General features: G+C 47.6%; 3 protein-coding genes across 4 annotated transcripts in view; 1 reads left to right on the forward strand and 2 right to left on the reverse strand.

The window, feature by feature from the left end:
- NUP88 (nucleoporin 88) overlaps window positions 1-2372 on the reverse strand; it is a 34533-nt gene extending 32161 nt beyond the window's left edge. The window contains exon 1 of the mRNA XM_057716739.1: window positions 2051-2372. Within this exon, the coding sequence (XP_057572722.1) occupies window positions 2051-2341 (291 nt within the window). The 5' untranslated portion in view covers window positions 2342-2372. The remainder of the gene's footprint in view (window positions 1-2050) is intronic.
- A 460-nt stretch (window positions 2373-2832) lies between these two features.
- On the forward strand, window positions 2833-9440 carry RPAIN (RPA interacting protein). Of its 2 annotated transcripts, XM_057716375.1 has the most exons (7): window positions 2895-3052; window positions 4262-4432; window positions 5396-5456; window positions 7393-7504; window positions 7650-7713; window positions 8846-8986; window positions 9291-9440. In XM_057716375.1, exons 1-7 carry the CDS (start codon window positions 2972-2974, stop codon window positions 9318-9320), a joined length of 660 nt encoding a protein of 219 aa, XP_057572358.1. In that variant the 5' UTR covers window positions 2895-2971; the 3' UTR covers window positions 9321-9440. The 2 variants fall into 2 exon arrangements, with proteins under 2 accessions (XP_057572357.1, XP_057572358.1); XM_057716374.1 differs by having other exon boundaries at window positions 2833-3052; window positions 8846-9440.
- Window positions 9441-9497: 57 nt separating this feature from the next.
- C1QBP (complement C1q binding protein) lies at window positions 9498-14782 on the reverse strand. The gene is made up of 6 exons (XM_057716373.1): window positions 14451-14782; window positions 13712-13862; window positions 11930-12023; window positions 10378-10473; window positions 10016-10138; window positions 9498-9883 (listed from the first exon to the last, which is right to left on the reverse strand). Exons 1-6 carry the CDS (start codon window positions 14671-14673, stop codon window positions 9734-9736), a joined length of 837 nt encoding a protein of 278 aa, XP_057572356.1. The 5' UTR covers window positions 14674-14782; the 3' UTR covers window positions 9498-9733.
- Window positions 14783-15079: the final 297 nt, after the last annotated feature.

The raw sequence follows: 15079 nt of genomic DNA on the forward strand, positions 1-15079 counted from the left end.
TGAGCTCTGTGTCTCTCTTCTCTGTATCCTTGGCATAGCATATGGTAGGTTGCTGACCAACTCTCAATATATGTTCTAGTGACTAGACAAATGGAGAACTCAGAAGTATAGTAAATGCTAATTACTATGTTGCAAATAGTAAAATAAGATACAGAATGGCTTCAAGAGCTCCTGCAGCAAGTAAAATGCTGCTTTACCTAAGCAGATTTAACACGGAATAGTGATATTTTCAGGGGGTTCTATTAAGCTGTTTGTCTCACATGCCCTCAAAAAAAAAAAAATGCACTTCTTCCTATTTCTTCCGATGAGCATCTCAAATCCCCACTTTCTTTTCCATTTTCAGTAAGAAACCATGAGATAACCAATGTATTGCTTATCCTTATGTATAGAGAATCACCCTAAGCTAAAATCTTTTTAGACAAGACTGTTGAATAGAATGTGATTTCAATTATTTGTTACTGATGTCTTAAGTCTGGGGGTTTTTGTTTTTGTTTTTAGCTGACCTTTGCTGATTCTAACCAAATTGTTATTTCTCCGGTCAGTGGTTCTTTCCTTCTCTTCCCCGTATTCTCAATCTTCTTTCTACTTGATTCTAACAATCTATTTCATTCTAACAAAGGCCACCTTTCCTCTGCTATACATGCAATCTAATCTAATCACGTTAGTTCACCTGTGAGAATCACAGTATTCAGCTGGGTTTTTTTGGTTTGATTTGGTTTGGTTTTTAAAGTCACTACTCACGCTTTCGTTTGGGTTTTCTTTTGGGGGGGATGGTTGTTTTTTTGTTTGATTTGGTTTTTAACTTTAAAAACTATCCATGTTTTCATTTCATTTATAGTTGCAACTCATGGTAAACTGCTTTCTTGTCTGAGTTTTTGAGATTCAGAGGATTGAAGGTCATTCAGACAGTTATCAATATTTACTGAGGGCTTATATGTTCCAGGCACAATAGAGTACTGGGGATGCAAAACTAAGTAAGGCAGACACAGTCCCCTGCCTTGGTGCCTGCACTCCAGAAAAGAATTCAGACAATTTAACAAGTATAAATAATTTAATCATGACTGTGCTAAATGCTACACTGCAATATAGAGTGCTATGGTTAATACTGTGTGCTGAGCATCTAACAATTACTCTTACAAACTGAAATTTTAGCCGATAAACTGTAGGCTTGTGACCTGTTTTCAAAACTGCAAAAACATTGCTAGCACCTTATTTAAATCATTTCTCATCAACAAAATTCAAAAAACAGCACAGGACAGATGCCATACGTTAGAATGGGTTCCAAGTTTTATTTTGTAACCTTTAAAAGACGAGAGCCGGCTTATTATAAATGTTTAATCACAACAAGCCTGTAATACTTTCTGATCACACCTACTTTCACATGCTGTTGGCTTCTCCAAAGCAAGTAAAAATCCCTTGCAACTCTGGGGAAGGCCTAATTTCTTGGAAGAATTAACAGGGGATTCCTCCTCCATATCAGGCACGAAACTCGGTGCTTTCAAGCCCACGACCTGACTCGATGCTCACAGCAACCCCAAGAGAAAATTAGGACTGGCCCTGTTATTTCATGAGTGTGACGTCCCGACATCGGTTTCTCAGGACCAACCTCCTAAAAACAGCGAGTGCACCCACACCCTTAAGCCCCTTACCCCTGCTTTTTTTTTTTTTTTTTTCTCAGAGCATCTGCACCACTGATCTTTCACTGTTCCTCCATGGTCTCTCCCTTCCTCCCAGCCCCCGAGACCTTAAGCATCTTGAGCGAATGAGTTCCTGTAACAGTGTCCGGCGCAGTGTCAGAGTCAATGAACATATGTGGAAGGAGTGAAATAGGGGAAGAGAGGCTTCGAAAGGTTCTGCGGCCACGCCAGAGCGAATGGAAATAAGAAGAGACTTTTCCACCACTCGCTGCTCGACGTCCCCCAAAACGCCGTCTGCTTACCCTCGCAAAGCACCCCTCCCTGCAGACGAAAAACAGCCAGGATGGGAAGGGAAGGAAAACGCTAGTTCAGATCCCAGCTGAGGGTCGCTTCGCAGATCAGCCTGGCCGTACCTGGTACTGCGAGAGGAAGGGCTCCTCACCGGCGCCGCTGGGGCCCCGAAGGCGCACGACTAAGAAGGAGCTGCCCTCTCCGTCCCACAGGAAGAGCTCTCCGCCGAGGCCCAAGACCAGGTTTCTCGTCAGCAACTGCGACGGCGAAGGCGGTGATGAAGAAGCCGGCTTCTCCACCTCGGCGGGGCTCTGGTTTTTCAGTCCCTCCCGAAGCCGCGAGAACACGGCGTGGTTAGGAAGCCACGTCTGCCATTGCTCACCGTCGCCGACAGCAACATCTACGGCCGCCATCTTGGCCCAACTGCTCTCCCCCCCCGGCCCGTTGCTCAGCCCGCCTCTGAGCGCAGCCAATCCGCTTCCAGCCGTCCAGGGCTTCGGCCAATCACCGAGCAGGCAACCCGGAAGCACGACCTAGGGCTAGGGGCGAGGCGAAGGTGAGGCCAGCCCATGAGGCAGCGCCATCGCCAAGGGAAAGCCAATCACCAGTCAAGCCTATTCTGAAGGCCAAGGGGGCGGAACGAGAGGGTCAACAAGCCAGTGCCTACTTAGAGAAAGCTCTGGTGTTGCAGCAAGTCTAGCACCTGGGGGGAAAGAGCCCGAGACCTGTGTATCTAATTGCCTATTGGACACCTCCACCTGGATAAACCTAGACATCTAAAAGCTTCCCTCAAGACTTATCTCCCTCTACCCAGGTTGGGTAGACCTCACAAATGTCACGACTTCAGTCACCCATCCTGGGGTCGCCCAAACCTGTCTCCGCGCCAGGCCGGCCGAAAAGACAACGCTTCCCAGAATTCCCTGCGATCTGGGGCGGCCAGCACCCAGGAACTACAACTCCCAGGATTCTGCGCGCGCCCCGGGAGGGCGGGGCTTTCGGACGGCTACCCCCGGAGAAAAGGAGATGGCAGAGGAGAAAAGGAGATGGCAGAGGAGTCAAGATCTCAGCACCGCTCGCTGTATAAACTAGTGGGTTCGCCGCCTTGGAAAGAGGCTTTCAGGCAGGTGAGTGTGGGGTCTGAGAAGCCTTAGCCGGGCGGTCGTCGCTCCCCTCCTCCGTCCTGGGAACCGCTCTCCTCCATGCCTTCCCTCAACCCAGCGGAGTGTAGCAAGTGTCCGTGGAGGTGGACTTGCATCCCGGGCCCCCCGCCTGCAGGTCCTACCCCCTCGGCCACCGCCCGGCCACTTCCTGGCGTTTCGGGACCCCTGGGTGTGGGATTAGCCCGGGTCGGCCTGGTCCCAGGAAGCCGTCCTTTTGGACTCGGGTTTGTTTTCAGTGTGAAGTGTGGTCGTGACCGCACGTCTACATCTCTACGGTGACACCACCATGACCCGCTGTTGTCGGGTCGGTGGGCCCCAGAGAGGCACCTTGTGTACTCACCGCACGCGAGAGAGACGTTATGTCTGTTTCAGAGAGGAATAGAGTAATTAGACATTATTTCTAATTCCGGAAAGTATTGCTCTATTTCTTCTGAGCCTCCGTTACTAAGTCTTAGCAGAGTTGTAGACTACAGTCAATCCTGTCCTATCCTGAACTCAGCCTGGTTCCTGTAAGTACTATGGTCTTTTACAGGAATCTTTAAAGTAGTGGATATATCCCAGGAAAATAATTTGATGCTAGAAATGACTGTTGGCCGCAGGATTTCTCAACGTTGGCTCTTGACATTTTGAAGAAGATAGTTCTTTGCTGTGAGGTGCTGTTCTGGGATTGTAGAATGTTTAGCAGCCTCCCTGGCCTCTACCTACTAGATGGCAATAGCCCTACAGCTGTGACAAACAAAATGTCTCCAGTCATTGCCACACGTCCCCTAGAGGACAAGATTGCCCGAAGTTGAGAAACGTTGTACAGGAAGGCAGCTACCAGAGCCATATACAGAGTAGCAAGAATTTGGAAGTAACCTAAATGTCCTGATAGCACAGTGGATGCTGCACTGTTATCACCCTACCATTAAGGAAGCTGGCATTAAAGATAGACTGTGAAATATGTTGATCTGGAAATACATGACCCAAGCATTGTAATTTCACCTACCTGCATGTGGATAAGGGCTGGAGAGGAAGGTGCCAAAATAACAATAGTTAGGATTAGAGTTGAAATTTTGTGTCTATAAAATTCCTTTAATGTTTTAACAACTAAGAGGTGTTTTTGTTGTTGTTTTTAACAGAATTGCCTTTTTTGTCCCCCTCTCTCCCCCCCCACCTCTTTCTCCTCCCAAGGGATGCCTGGAGAGAATGAGAAACAGCCGGGACAGGCTCCTGAACAAGTACCGCCAGGCTGGAGGCAACATGCCAGGGGGAGCTCAGAACACCCTTCTAGTGCAGGAGGTGATGGAAGAAGAGTGGAATGCTTTACAGGCGGTGGAGAGCTGGCCAGAGGCCTTGGCTCAGGTCAGGCTGGGATATGTATTTTTAGTACCAAGGATGCCGGTGTCCTCTCTGCCTATTTCCCCAAGTTCTCTAAAGCCATCCACCCTCCAGGCCCCAATCAGGATGCTAATGGCCTCTGACCCAGGTTCTTCTACCTTTACTGTTAGACTCTTCTAGATTAATTAATGGTTCATAAATACCAGACTGTCGACCTGCTGCATCATTGTATCATAATCACTTATGAAACTAAAAAGAAAGAAATTTCACTCCTTAGCTCCACCCCTGGAACTTTTGATTCAGTAGGCCTGAGCTAGGAATCTCTCTTTTTAAAAAGGTCTCCAGGAACTGGGTGTGGATAGGAAACCATTTACCATGTATCAGGAAGAGCACTGGATTGGAAGTCAGGAGTTCTGGAATCCTGGTCCTCGTTTTGCTATTGACTCTACACTCTGTCTCCTTGAGCTTTAGTTTTCACATTTGTAAGATGAAGAAGACAGCATTGTTGGTATTGTGAGGACAGTGTAAGAAACATGTGGGAAACTGCTTTGAAAACATCAAGGCCCTCTGTAATGAAGAGGCATTATTTGGTGCTTCTTTATGCCACATTATGCCAAATGTCTGAGTTACCTAATCACAATCAGTGCACAGGATAACCCTCTCAGGTGGGTTTCATTCCCACTTTACAGAGATTTACAGAGGTTAGGACCTTTCTAATGATCACATAGCTTTAGCAGAACCATATACTTAGCTGCTAACCCATGCTGTCTCCCCCAGCTTTGGTGCCATTATTTTGTCACTGGCTGGTTTAATCATTTGTTGATGCTTCTTTCATTATCGGCACTGTCGGCACATGCTGCAGAAGGACTGGGCTGACGTCCTCAGTTAAATCTGTGTTCTTCAAGCCAGCCTCCAAGTGTGACTCATTGTGGGTGTCGTCAGCTGATCATAACTTCAAACTGCTGATGACCCCACTTCGTCTTGCAGCTGGAGGAGCCGATGGACCTGGCCGTGCTGGAGGAAGTCCACCGGGAGCTGATTGATCAAGGTGATGCCTAGGAATAGTTCTCCCTGCCTATATCTCTAGCTGCTCCAATGCTGATGGGTTTTTTCTGAACAGAAGGTTTTTAACTCATTATTTCCATCTTCAGTAAGTGTCCAGAAGTCTCTGTTTTCAGAGTCTTGGCTGTCTGTTTTCCCAACAATAAGAGTCTTCAGTGCGGCCAGGCCTCTTGTTCTTCCTTGCTCTAGTTCTCTCCTTATGACGCCCCTACAAGGTAGTGCGAGACAGAAGAGAGTGGCGTCTTACAGAGGTTGCACAGCTGGTGGTGGAGTTGGGAAGTAAAATCAGTTTTGTGAATCCAGTTCCCCTGTCTGTTCTCTCTGCCAGTACCTCTCTATGAATAGATTAGTAGTAATGCTGTCACCTTACAGGATAGTGCACGATCAGATCTCTTGCGCTACCTAATTTAAGTACCTTCTCTCTCATCTATTCTTTACTGACTCCCCAGGGTCTTCTGAGCGTCCCCTTCCTGTGGAATCATAGCACCACAGAGTGCATAATTTAGCACCTTATATATAGCCCTATCTTGATTAGGCTTAGTTTTTGTCATCTGTTAAATAGAGATAATAGACTAACCTTATAGTTTATTTGTAGTGTTATTAAATAATATGTGCAGAAGACTTAGAGAAGTACCTGGCATATAGAAAGCTTTCAATAAATGATAGCTGTTATCTTGAGGATGCAAGAGCATGAACTCTTGGCCCAGGCTGCTAAGGTTCACTTCTCAGCTTTACCACTTAACTTGTGTGGCACTGGGCAAAGCATTTAATCTCCCTGTGCCTCAGTTTTTTAATTTTTATTTATTTTTTATTTATTTATTTTTATTGTTGTGGTGCATGGGCTTAGTTGCTCCGCGGCATGTGGGATCTTCCTGGAGCAGGGATCGAACCCATGTCCCCTGCATTGGCAGGCAGATTCTCAACCACTGCGCCACCTAGGAAGCCTTCTTCATCTTTAAAATAAGGATAATAGTAGTGAAGAAGTTAACATATATAAAGAACTTAAAATAGCATTTGATACGTGGTAAGTGCTATGCAAGTGTTAAGTTATTATGACTGGTTTATTGACTCCGGTTAGACTGTAGATTTCTTGAATTCCTTTTTTTTTTTTTTCAAATTGATTTCTCTTCACCCTCACCTGCAAAACCTATCTTAGTGGTGAAACATAGGACTCACTACATACTTCTCTTGGGTGGAGTATATTTAATTAAAAAATCTGAAGCAATACGAATTTGCTGAGTTCTGCCGTACTCAGTCATAAGGAACCCTTCTCAGCAAACTTCCTGTGAGGAGCCAGATGGTAACTATTTAGGCTATTGCAACTACTCAGTTCTGCTGTCTGCTGTAGTGTGAAAATAGCCATAGCCCATGCATAAACCAAATGAGCACAGCTGTTTCAACTTTATTTTAAAAATAGGTGAGCTGAATATGGCCTGTGGGCTATGGTTTGCTGATGCCTGCTCTGAAGTCCAGATGGTGAGCTTATCAAGAGCAGGGACCAGCCTTTTTCATCTTTGCACCCCAGGCCTGCCAAGTACTAGGGCCTGTTGCATGTTTGCTGAGTGGAGGAACACACACATGACCACATCATCAGCAGTGCATGCCCTGTCAGCGTCAGCTTTCTCCAGCTGCCCCTGGGACCCTGACACTCTCCATCTCTGCTCCTGTGGCCTCCGGAGATGTGTGTGAAAGGTGTCTCCTTGTCTCTTAGCCTCATCACTTCACAGGGAGAGGACAGACAGGAGGGGAGGAATCCAACAAGATGCAGCCTGACAGAGGAGTAGATACCTTGTGATTGGTAGTGTGACTTTTGCCCACATTTTTCTCTCATGTGGAAGCTTTTGAAGGTGAAGCTTAGCATTCGGGACAGGGTGACCCAGGTGCGGTGCGGTGAAACATGCCAGCTGTCCTTTGCCTTGCAGAACAGTCCATCATCAGTGAGTACGAGAAGAGCTTGCAGTTTGATGAAAAGTGTCTCAGCGTCATGCTGGCTGAGTGGGAAGCAAACCCCCTCATCTGTCCTGTGTGTACAAAGTAAGAGTTTTCACTTTTCAGCGTTATTCGTTCCCATCCCCCACTCCAAGGTGAGTGGAATTTCCCCCCAAATCTGTCGTCTGGGAAGGTTGGGGGATCCAGCTTTGCTGGCCGTAATGCTCTGGGATCCCAATTCTGCTTCTAGGTACAACCTGAGACTCTCAAGCGGTGTGGTCATGTGTCAGTGTGGCCTGTACATCCCATCTCATGTGAGTGTTCCTCATACAGATCTTGTGTCACCCCTTCCCACATATACCTGCTTTCTTAAGGAACCTCCAGTGGTGTGCATATTTCTTCCCAACTTCATGTCCAGTTCACATTGGTAGCTTGAAGCAGGCCATGGTGAGAATACAGACAGCATGGAAATTGGCAAGCACCATAAATCAGAGTCTTCCCTGCCTCCTGCCCCTCCGGAGCCATTTCCCGTGTGGTGGTCATTAATGTATGGCTACATAAGATCTTTATCTTAAGAAAGCCCAGTTTAGAATTGGAAACACTTGTATCTGATCTTCCATAAAAATTTTCCATATATGAAGACAGCTGTATTCAGAAGTGTCAGTGGTCTTAATACAGGAGCCCTCTTATCTGACATGATGTGGACTGAAACTTGCCATTTGGTTAAAGTGGTGAATTATACAAGTGAAACATTTTATAGTAAGTTTCAAACATAAACATTTATTTGCCGGCCCTTGAGGAAGCCTCTGCTGATTGGAGAGCTGAGGGGTTTGTTTTTTTCCATAAACTGCTTTTATACACACAGTCTAGCATTTCCAGTTTTGTTTCTGTAAAGTGCATCAAGAAGCTAAGGCATAACTTTAGGATTTTTCCTCCCCATCTCTTACCTAATTCAACACCTTTTAGTGACTCATCTTTTTGACTCTTTCTTAAACATTCAACTTATCACAAAAACACAACTTTGTTTCATTCCCTTATTTCATTGGTTTACATAGTATGTATTGACAACTAAATCAGTTACAATAGCAAGTTCAATTAGCACAAACAGACCTGGGGCCAAGCAGCACTGGCTCTTGGTAGGGATACACTTGGCTGGTAGAGGCAGAAACACAGGGAGGCTAGAAAGCCTCCTCGCTCTGCATGTTCCTGGTGCAGTGAGCAGCAGTCAGCTTTACAGCAGGCGTGGACAGCACTGGTCCATCTGGAGAGGCGGCTAGATATTTTCTAGAGATCCTCTTAGCACAACCATGAGCGTTTTTAAAGGCCCAGGGAATCAAGCCATCACACGAGCCATAGTTGTAGGTTGGTATGAGGAATCGGGATTGTCAACCTGTTGACTACGAGGCTACTAAGATTAGGTTGTAGTTTAACTTTTCTATTTTTCAGTCTCCAGAGGTGACAGAGCAAAATCTTCGCGCCTGTTTAGAACACAGCGTGAATGAGCACAGCGCACACTGTCCCCACATGCCGCAATTTTCAGTCACTGAAGGGACAGAGGAAAAGTCCAGTCTTCTCATGAGCTGTCCGGTAAGCCTCCCACGGGAGCCAGTGTTAAGAGCGGGTCAGTGGTTGGTTTTATTCCCACCCTGGGAGAAACAGCTTACAAAGAGGTAAATGTTTAAAATTGCAATTTATTCTCAGAGGAACTTACTTGCATAGAAAAGTGAAGTCACTTCAGTTAAAAAAGTAACTTCACATAGAAAAGTGGCAGCCCAGGTGGCGGAAGGAGCAGCTTAAATGTCATTACTGGCTACAACTTTTAAACATATAGGGAGATTACTTTTGTGACTGGAATGCAGTTTAAGCTAACTTTTTTCCTACTTAAATCTAGGCTTGTGATACTTGGGCTGTGATCCTCTAGAGCCACCCCTGATGCACACAACCTGCTGGGTTGGAAACAACTTCCATCTTGAGAAGGAGCCTTGTAAATACAAACCTTTTATTTATAACTTATTTTGTAGTAAAACATTTCCAACTTTTCTCTGCTGTGTTTTGTAATGCAGGTTGAAAGGGAATGAACGGAAATAGAAAAGACAGATCACCTTGGAGACTTTATTGTCCCTCATCATGTTATACAAAAATCTAGAAATAGCTTTGCAGAGAATAAATGGTAAATAAGAGGCAACAGAAATAAGTTAAAATTGAATTATTTTCCATGATACTGGGATACTGGGATGAAAACCATTTTAAAGCACGTGGGCATGGCTTCAGAGTAGGTTTTGTTCACTGGCCAAAGCCTGCCATAAGATTAAGGTGTTTAGCACCTTCTCTTCTCTACTGGCTTTTGACAAAACCTTTGAGGTCTTCGAGAAAAGTAATGTACTCCTGGTGCTCCAGGGCTGTGCTGAGCTCCACCAGCTCATCAGCAAAAGTGTTGTCCACCCCTCGGTCTGCAAGGAAATCCATGAGGTGGTCATATAAGGCCTAAAAGGAGAAACATTTATTAGTTAAAAAGGAAAAATACACCTGAGACACTAAGATGCTTCTTTGTCTCTCCTTGGACTGGGACCCTCTCCTGCAAGGCCCAAGAGCACCCCCGCCTTATCAAGCACTCACCCAATCCAGGGAATCTGTGTTGAGTGTGTAATTTGTGTCCTTCCAGTCAGAATCGCTGGTGGACTGAAAGCTCACTTCCTTGATGGAGAAAATGTCACTCTGGTCCTCCTCTTCTTGTCCAATCTGACATGAGACAATGTTTGGGGAAACTGAAAGGTTTCCCAGGGCAAGCCAGACTCATGCAGAGAAAAGGGACTATTTACAGCTTGAAGCTCAGATTTTATCCTTGCCCCCTCACCCCCACCAATCTTCCCAGTTTTGCTGGTTTAAGCTAGAAAATGTTAACATCAGCTAAACAGGACCAGAAAGGTTCCCAGAGGCCCTCCTTGTCCCTGGAGGTGCCAGCACTCCATCCTACATACCTCATCTTCTGGGTAGTGACAGTCCAGCACGAGAGCCTTGTTGCTTCCATCCTTTACAACTTCAACCACAAAATTGGGAGTGGACGTCAGTTCAGGCTGGGGAAACAAGAACATGTCAGTAAATGTCTTTGTTGGCAGGGGTCTGAACCAAAGGTCTCTGTTCAGGGGGTCTGATGGCCACAGCTATTAGGATGTCATTTAGCCACTTAGGTCTTATGTTACACTGTGGTGTGTTCCCAGATAAGGCACCTAGGATCTCTAACACGGTATTAAAGCCACATACCAGCTTGTTCAGAGGCTGGGCTCAACGCATCCTGTTGATCCTTTCTAGAGTTATACACTGTTTTGGAGGGCAGAGTATCATATATTCAGTATAGCATTTTACTTCTATCAGACACCCTACTTGTTTAAAGAACATACAAGGTTTAGTATCAGGAAATCTGAACTCTAGCCCCAGCTAGAGTGCCAACTGACTTAATCTTCCTGGGCCTTTTTCTGCATCCATACACTACACAAAGCTGGCCTAAAGCTCCAAAGTCCCTTCCCAGCTGTTTCGGGATCTTCCTTTATTACAGCCCAGGACCAAAGGCTGTGCCTCTGGCTAAATCACAGCAACCCTCCCTTTGAGGGTGAGCCATCCAACTCGGGGGGGGGGGGGGGGGGGGGCGCGCGGCACAGGGGGTGTCCCCTGTCAGGGTGGCTTGGCCAGCACTCCAGGGAGCTAAGCTGAGTCCTGAGACAATGCCATGCCTTCCCAGCCAAAAAGTCTGGGGCCCCTGTGGCCCTCATACTGGCTGGTTTCTAGGCTGGGCACACTGCTTCCTAAATCTTCAAAGATGGAGCACCATCCAGGTCCAGCCAAGAAGGGCATCAACTTAAGGAGAGACCCTGCCAAAGTCTCTGGTGCCCCTGGCTGCCCCACCTGGGACGTGCTAGAGTCTTCCTCACTTGGAAACACTGCAAATGATAATTTATCTCCTGATCATGGGAAGGGTTAAGACAGTTTCAGTTCCTTTTTTTTTTTTAATTTTATTTACTTTTGGCTGTGTTGGGTCTTCGTTGTGGTGTGCAGGCTTCTCATTGCGGTGGCTTCTCTTGTTGCAGAGCATGGGCTCTAGGCATGTGGGCTTCAATAGTTGTGGCACGTGCACTCAGTAGTTGTGACTCACAGGCTCAGTAGTTGTGGCACACGGGCTTAGCTGCTCCGTGGCATGTGGGATCTTCCCCAACCAGGGCTCAAACCCATGGCCCCTGCATTGGCAGGTGGATTCTTAACCACTGCACCACCAGGGAAGTCCCAATTCCTTTCTATTAAGTGAACAGGCCAAAGTATAAAGCCTAAGCCTGCAAACAATTTACTTGGCCCCTGGGAAAGAAAAGGGGCCACATAGTTTTGGTGCTCTACAAGTACAGGCCCAAGGATGGTTGTCCTCTGCCTTCTCTCTGAGCATGGGCATTTAAACAAAACAAAAACCAATGCCCCTTCTGTCAGCCGCCAGAATAGCCTGTCAGAACTAGGAAGTCCAGGCTGGTTACAGTGTTACAAACTTACTTCTTGTTCTTCAACCTTCTGCCCTTCTGAGGGTTCCTCCCCACCATCATATGGGGGTGGGATGCTATTGTTAATGTTGAAAGTGACAGTGATCCTAGAAAGGCAAAAGAAAACACAACAAAGATGATAGCCTTTTAACTGAGTAGTTAAGTACTGAGGCTTGCTACAATTAAAAATGCTGTTGAAACAGTGTATCTCAGCTGGCTTTACAGAACTTCCAAAAGGCTGGTGCCTTCCTCCCACTCACAGATGGATTCAGCAGGTCTGAAATGGGCCTACTATGTGTTGGCTGCTGGAAGTCAATTAGGCACTAGTTCCTCAGCCAAATACAGTCACATGTGGGCTCCTGACATCAGGCCAGCATCCAGGACTCACTGTCAACCTGTGTCCACTGGCTACCTCATGGCCACAGCCAGCTGACACCCTAGTCTTTCCAGGGCACCTTCAGTGGTGGTGAGCAGCTGACAAGCTGGGGGCAGGGGACAGAATCCTCCTTTAAAAGCTTTTCTCCATTAGAAGAAATCTGCCCAAGAGGAAGGGAAGAAGCAGCACTGGAGGGCTGTGGCATCCACTGAGGATGATAGCAGCCCTGGCCCCAGGAAGGGGAGGTCTCACAAAGAATACTCTGGGGAGGCCCCCAGTGGTCCAGTGCTTAGGATGCGGTGCTTTCACTGCTGTGGCCTGGGTTCGATCCCCTGTTGGGGAACTAGGATCCTGGATGCCATGGCGCACGGCCAAAAGGAAAAAAAGAACACGCTGCAGGACAGTCTCATTCCTCAGAGCAGTTGTGGGAAGTTTTATAATCACAAAGCAGCCTACAAACACCAACTAATGACAAATTTAAGTTGTAAGAACCTTCACCTGACATCATGTTCCAAAATTTGAATCGAAAATTGAGTGAGATTTGGAACGAGCACTGCTAGGTTGCAGACAACAGTGCACTGTGACCACTCCCCACTGGAGCTGTGCTAACTGGCTGCCTGGCCAGTTTGAGGTTTGAGGTTCAGCCACAAAATCTGGCTAATCTGCAACAGTGCAGACCAAGCTGACTCCTGGGCACAGAAATGCAGCTGAGTTCGTTAGGACATTATTTATAATGGTCCCAAACTGCCTATGACTTAGCCCAGAAAGTGATTTAGGTCCCGTTACAGAATACACAATTGACCTGTGGGTGAAAAACACTACACCACTAGGCAAAAAATCAGAACTCTACTTCACAGCATATACAAAAATTCACTCAAAGTGGATCATAGACTGAAGCAGCTCAAGCAAGTCAAAGGCCTCCCACCTTTCTAAGGGCAACACTTACTCCACTGCAACCCCACCCTGTTACTTCTCTTGCTTTCTCAACTGTAAATAGAGTCCGGGCTTTGTTTTCCTCAGCCAGAGCCAGTAGTGCAGGAGTCAGCGCTATAAATCTGAGACTCCGTCAGTACTGTCAGAATTTCTGAATCTGCATGCCTAGATTTAGGCAAGGCCCAGCCTCCCTCACAAGCAAGGGTTTAGTGACTGCCACCTCTACGGGTCCAGGAGACCCCCAGCGACTCGGCTTCAGTGCTACTCGGTTACTATCTCCTTTTAACCACTACAGCAGGTATGTAATGCAGTGAATGAACAACCTGGAGCTTATAAGATGACCCAAATGAATTCCACAATCTCCTGGATACCACGTGTCACTTAAGTACCTGCCTTAACTAAAGGCTGCTCTGCATGACACAGGGTAGGTCCTGCATGGTCACGGATTTGGTCCCCTGGAGTCCATAGGCCCCCCCGGGTACTTACTTTTCTCCAGCAACTTTCCGCATTAATTTTGCTTCTGTCCCATTCACTTCCAGCTCCCAACCTCCAGACATCTTGGGGAGAGACTTATACTTCTGTATCTTCTTTTCCTCCTTAATCTCATCACTGAGGAATTCAACAAAAGCTTTGTCCCCTACAATGTAAATAAGTTACAGAAAGAGCCAATCAGTCTAAAACAGAAAATGACCCAGGTTACGACAATCAGAGACTTAGATTTGGTCTGTTTCTAATACTGCTGCTATTAACAGTGGCTCTGGGAGGTTAGCCCAACTCATATCCGTTATGCCTCAGTTTCCTCTTCTGTAAAAACGCCGTAAGCTGTCAGTGGGAAGCTGAGCTCGGATTCTGGAAAAGTGATTCCCAACAATGAACTCCTTACCACGTTTCAACATAAAGCAAGAAAAATTCGCAATTAATCCCTTTCACTTGCCAGTAGCCAACACCACGCTACTTCTAACCGCGACCTTGGGCTTTCGCAAAGTTCCATTTTCGAGAGACTAGGGATAAAGTCGACCTCCAGGGCTTTACAGTATCTCTCCCGGCAAAGTGAAACAGAGGTGGGGGAAGACGGGAAACGCGATCACGCGTGGGTTTAACTCGCGGGTCGCCGATCAGTGGGAGAATATTCTGGACCTCGGGGGCGGCTCCGGCCTGTCCACGCATGGTCTACACTTCCTCGTCCCGGCCCCTCATGCCCCCTGCCCACGTGCACGAGTCTCACCTTCGGTGTGCAGTCCGCCGCAGCCGCAGCCGCAGCCGCAGGGCCCCCGAGGCCGCAGGAGTCCGGGCAGCTGCACAGACCCAGCGCGCACGCTGAGCAGCCCGAAGGGCCGGGCGGACGGCCGGAACGCGGGCTGCAGCAGCGGCAGGGAGGGCGCGGCGGCACGGAGGCCGGCTACGGCGGTGCCCAGGGCGCGGGGCACGCAGCGCAGCAGCTGCAGCATTTTGGCAACTGAGGCAGCAGCGAACACGTGCAGACGCCTAAGGCGGCTCTAGCCAAGAAGGGCAACTCCTTACCACTGCGCCCCCTAGATCTAGGGCCGCCGCCGGAAGTCCCGCCCCCTCCCGGGGAAGTGCTTCCGCGCTGCCGCTTTGCAGACCGAAAGCACAGTGGGCGGGACGGCGCCCTCTGCTGGTGGCCTCCGGTTTGGCCTCCTGGGGAGGCCTGGAATCCGATTCCTGAACTTTAGCTGAGTTGGCCTGAGTCTGCTGTCCAAGCCTTGCTGTTTAACTGGCCAGAATCAGTTCTCTCCAGTGGCTGCTTACACTCTCCAAATTTCCATCTACTGTTCTCAAACACGGCCAGGCTTTCTATGGCTTCGGGGAATGCACTCCTTCCGCCCCCAACTC

The sequence above is a fragment of the Hippopotamus amphibius genome, chromosome 17, assembly GCF_030028045.1.
Source record: "Hippopotamus amphibius kiboko isolate mHipAmp2 chromosome 17, mHipAmp2.hap2, whole genome shotgun sequence".
NCBI lineage: Eukaryota > Metazoa > Chordata > Mammalia > Artiodactyla > Hippopotamidae > Hippopotamus > Hippopotamus amphibius.